General features: G+C 49.7%; 1 protein-coding gene across 1 annotated transcript; it reads left to right on the top strand.

Annotated features, from left to right (window-relative positions):
• Positions 1–617: 617 nt before the first annotated feature.
• LOC114939496 (uncharacterized) lies at positions 618–3,497 on the top strand. Its single transcript, XM_029313797.2, has one exon. The coding sequence runs from the start codon at positions 618–620 to the stop codon at positions 3,495–3,497; it is 2,880 nt and encodes a 959-aa protein (XP_029169630.2).
• Positions 3,498–5,498: the final 2,001 nt, after the last annotated feature.

The following is a 5,498-nucleotide window of genomic DNA, read 5'->3' as shown; positions in this document are numbered from 1 at the left end:
TACTCCTGGGAGCGGAGGTGTGCTCCTTAATTCTTGAAGAGGGTCTACGCAAGGGTGGACCTCAGATGCCAATCGCGCAGAAGACATCGCTAGGATGGATCCTCTCTGGAGGCTCCGGCGTCGCATCCGCAGAAGAGCACCGTCGCACATTCCAGTGCACTGCCGATCACGAGCTATTCGAGCTGGTGCAGCAGTTCTGGGAACAGGAACGGGAGCCCAACGCAGTCACGACACTCTCCGCCGCAGAGCAGCAATGCGAGGACTTCTTCGTGCACACGCACACTCGCACCTCTTCAGGACGATACGTGGTGAAGCTGCCGTTCTCCTCACCAATCACTGCACTCCGCGAAACCCGCAAACCAGCCGAGCGGCTTCTCACAACGATGGAGAGGCGATGCGTCCAGGACCCTCGATTCGGCAATCTGTATCGCAGCTTCATGACAGAATACGAAGACCTGAAACATATGACGCTGGTGACATGCTCCACAACGAGCAATCAGTCAACGTACTTACCACATCATGGAGTACTCAAGGAGTCCAGTGCTACGACGAAGCTGAGGGTCGTGTTCAATGGGTCACAGCGAACGCGAACTGGAGACTCTCTAAACGCACACCTCATGACTGGAGCAAATCTTCTGCCAGCTCTTCCTGACGTACTACTCCGATGGCGTCAACACCAGTATGTCTTCGTTGCTGATATAGAGAAAATGTATCGGCAGATACTCGTGCATCCGGATGACTGCAGATTCCAAACGATCCTGTGGCGTCATTCAACTGATGATGAAGTGCGAGAGTACCAGCTGAGAACGGTCACCTACGGTCTGGCGTGTGCTCCGTTTCTCGCCATACGGACACTCCGTCAGCTCGCAACGGACGAAGAAGAGCAGTTTCCTCGTGGCGCCGTAGCTCTGCGTCGAGATTGTTATGTCGACGATGTGGTCACCGGCTCAAATACGCTGAACGATGCGATCGCACTCCAGATGGAAATTCGCAACCTCTGCTTGGCGGGCGGATTTCCGTTGAAGAAGTGGGCAGCCAACGACGAGAGGATCCTGACTGGAGTACCAAGCGATCATCGTTTGCAGCAATTGCCGCCAGCTTGGGAAGGAGAGAGTCACTCCACGCTAGGACTCCGCTGGCACCCGCAACACGACCAGTTCTCTTTCGTGTTTCATCCGCACGCTGCCATCAACCACACGAAGAGAACGGTTTTATCCGAAACCGCACGGCTCTTCGATCCAATGGGGTGGCTCGCTCCAGTCGTGATTCGAGCAAAAATTCTCATTCAATCCACGTGGCTGCAAGGATTGGACTGGGACACCCCGCTGCCGCCATCCGACGCTCGAGAGTGGCAACGTCTTCTAGAAGAACTCCATCTTCTAGATCAGGTGCGAATAAAACGCTGGCTCGGGACCGGAGCAGATAAGGCCTCGCTGCAGCTTCATGGCTTCGCCGATGCATCCGAACGAGGATATGCAGCCGCAGTATACATCCGCATCACTGAAAGGGACGAAACGTCAGTAAGGTTATTGATGGCCAAAAGCAAGGTAGCACCCGTCAAACAAGTGACCTTGCCGAGGCTGGAGTTGTGCGCCGCCACGCTACTCACCAATTTGACGCGACATGTCAAACAAACGCTCGACCTGGCAACATCAGACACGTACTTATGGTCAGATTCAACAGTGACCCTCCAATGGATTCGCGGTCACTCCTCACGCTGGAAGACTTTCGTCGCCAATCGAGTCGCTCACATCCAGACGCAGCTGCCTAATGCACAATGGAGACACGTAGCTGGTCGCGACAACCCTGCGGACTGTGCATCAAGGGGTATTAATCCAAGCGAACTAATCAATCACGCTTTATGGTGGACAGGACCTACCTGGTTGTCACAGCACGAATCGGCTTGGCCAAATTCCGTGATGGAGATCCGAGGAGACGACGTGCCAGAAAGGAAAGCCACGAGCCTGATGACTGTCAACCGGGTCATCGTCGAGCCAGAAATCCTGCTCCGCTTCTCATCTCTGCATCGCCTGCTACGGATATCCGCATGGTGCCGTCGCTGGCTGCGCGCTTCTGAGCCGACTCACACCGCTGGACTAACGTTGAGTCCTGAGGAACTCGACATGGCACTCTTTCGCTGGCTTCGAGAAGTGCAGACACTGCACTTCACGGACGAGATCACCGCAGTCGCAGCTGGACGCTCCGTCGCACCACGCAGCACATTAGTCAAGCTGACTCCGTTCCTCGACGACCATGGTGTTCTGAGAGTGGGAGGTCGGCTTAAGCACGCCCTGCTGACACAAGATGAGAGGCACCCGATGATCATTCCAACCTCGTCGTGGCTGACTCGTCTGCTGGTGGAATCCTGTCACCGTCGGACGCTGCATGGCGGAGTGCAACTTACTCTGGGGCTGCTTCGACTGCGCTTCTGGATTCCACGAGGACGCACAGTTGTGAAACAGCAACTACATCGCTGCATCACCTGCACAAGATGGCGAGCAACGACGCTGCAGCCACCGATGGGTAATCTACCCCGCGATCGGGTCGCTCCGACTCGGCCATTTCTGCGCACTGGAGTGGACTATGCAGGACCCATCCTCATCCGGATGAGCAAGGGACGAGGACACCGCGCCTATAAGGGCTATATCGCAGTATTCATCTGTTTTTGGTCCAGAGCCATCCACCTCGAACTTGTCTCGGATTACTCTTCAGAGGCCTTCATCGCCGCTTTACGTCGCTTTGTCTCACGTCGAGGTCTCTGTACGGACATATATAGCGACTGTGGAACGACCTTCATCGGGGCTGACCGCACTTTACGGGAACTCTTCGTCGCTGCATCCACAGAGGGTCGTGGAATCGCACGCGTAGCTGCTGAACATGGCATACGGTGGCACTTTAATCCACCAGCAGCTCCGCACTTCGGCGGATTGTGGGAGGCAGCCGTCAAATCCGCTAAGTATCACTTGCGGAGGGTGATAGGTGAAACCACTCTCACCTTTGAGGAACTGACCACTCTCCTCACACAAATTGAGGCCTGTTTAAATTCTCGTCCATTACAGGCACTCTCTGACGATCCAGACGATATTACAGCACTGACTCCGGGCCACTTCCTGATCGGCGCGCCGCTTCTCGCCATCCCGGAGCCAGTACAGGAGGACACCAGTGGATCCGCAGCATCACGATGGCATCATCTCCAGGCGATGCGAGATCACTTTTGGCAAAGATGGTCGGGAGAGTACATCCATGGACTCATCTCACGACCTAAATGGTTGAAGGTCGATACCACACCTCACATCGGAGCACTCTGCCTTGTACGCTCCGAGATTTCGCCTCCAAACCGATGGCCTCTCGCCCGGATCACAAAACTGCATCCCGGCGACGACGGGATCGTACGCGTGGTCACCGTTCGAACCGCGACCTCCGAGCTCGTGCGTCCGCTCGTAAAAATCGTCTTACTTCCCGACTTCACAACGGACGTAACGACACGCAACGCATAGACAGAAATACACGACACATCACATACGCACTGTAACCACTGTTCACATTCTCACGCATTATTTCACATCGAAACCGCGTGTCACTATTCTCAGCTGATCGCACCACACTGTCAACACGCGTTCATCGTTTCAGCTGATCGAGCGACATTCCACGCGATAATCACGTGTATCTCGCCGCGCCGGCGCGCGCCTACCCCACTATCAATCGCGATCGAACATTCATAGCGTCTTATTGTCAGCGGGTGACAAGGCGGGCGGGATGTTCGAAATTGAGAAGAAATTAATATAATTATTTCAGTCTGTATTTTTCTGTCTAAAAAATCGATATTTTCTTCCGATGAAAATGCGAAAAAACCGCGGAAAAAAGGCTCGCCCGATATAAACAAGTAGGCGATAAATCAGGATTATTTTAACAAGCTGTCAATAACAACAACATTGCTTAACCGAAAGCAACGATCACCGCATTGATTATCAATGTAATAGACATGCACCGTTCGATCACGTGGCTTCCGAAAGCCAATCGATCTCGCTATCGAGCATTTCGCGCATGTCAGGTGCGTGCTTGTTTCGCGTAAATTACGGGGCCTCCAATAAAGACAGGCGCCCTCGCGTCACCTTCGAACATTTTTAAATAACCGAAATTAATTGGTGAAGTAAAAATTAGTGGGGCTTCAGTACCGCACCGATAAAAGAAGCGCCCACCAAAATTGGGCGGCTAGTCTCTCGAGTCTCAGTACGTACAACCGCTATTAAACCGCTTATAAATTACCGCAATTATTACCGCAATTATTACCGCACACTCACTTGGAAATCGATCTCGGCTTATCTATTGGAACTTTGTAAAATTACTGTATCGTTAAATTGTGAAAGTAAATTCTGTGTTAATTATTAAAGAGTGAATGATTTCTATCGGCCTTCTAATACGCGCTCTCCTTCTCGCGTTTGCGCAAACATAACAATTAGCGTAACACGAAACAGCATCGTTATTGCAAAGGCCATATATTTTCCACGTAACTATACTTTCTGGTTCCTCACAATCATAATTCTGCATATCATCAATGATATTAGGGATATCCCATCGACGATCGTACATTTTCACAACCTTTTTCTCGGACGGATTGATTTGTGGCAGTTCAGATTTGAATATAGATCTCAGTCGATTATATTCTACAATGGCTCTCGAGTTTGCTTTAACTGATGCTGGATTGAAATTTATCAAATGTAGACCTTCCAATTTACTTACTCGTGACAAACCTACATAGGCTTGACCATCACTGAATACAGTCGTTCCTAAATCCATCATTGCATTGATACATGTAATTCCTTCGATTATAAATAATTCGACATTCTTTAATTTGTCTCTCAAAGTTTTCAAGACCATGTCTGACAATTGCGTATATTTTGGTGTAGATTCATAACTAACCGGTAGTTGAAACATTCTATGGATTGTCAAGCCATCGATATTGAATGCTGCGATACCCGTGGGAGCAGATATGGCAGTCGTTTTTTCCAAATTTATTCTGATCCAATGTTTAATCGTTTTAATTAGAAAATTTTTCCCTGTACCACTCTCGCCACTTACGTACAGTCGCAGAATCTGATTCTTATCTTGTAAAACTTGGCATACTCCATCAAAGACTCTTTTCTGGTCTTTGTTCAATTGCGACATCATTTGCGATAAATCAATCGGGTCGTCAATCTTACCAAAATCTTCCAGATCTTTCATCGCGTCGTCAGCTTCTATCGGATTATTCTTCTCGATTAATTCAGCAACGTTCTCAAAAGCTTTCTGTATTTCTTCGAGCCTTTCGTAATATTTTATTACCTTCGTTAAAACAGACTCTGAATTCTTAAAGGCATCCGTGTAAGTCTCGAATGTACCTTTGAGTTCACTCAAATCTCTCCATGGTTTGAACAGAAGAAGCAGCGAGTAAAAGTATTTTTCGGGCTCAGTTTTTATATTAAATCGATAATGGTTAATTAAATAACCCTTTTTTCGTT

The sequence above is a fragment of the Nylanderia fulva genome, unplaced genomic scaffold (genome assembly GCF_048542155.1).
Source record: "Nylanderia fulva isolate GAGA-0341 unplaced genomic scaffold, ASM4854215v1 Scaffold160, whole genome shotgun sequence".
NCBI lineage: Eukaryota > Metazoa > Arthropoda > Insecta > Hymenoptera > Formicidae > Nylanderia > Nylanderia fulva.
The sequence above is the reverse complement of the archived record's forward strand: the minus strand, read 5'-3'. Positions and strand labels throughout refer to the sequence as shown.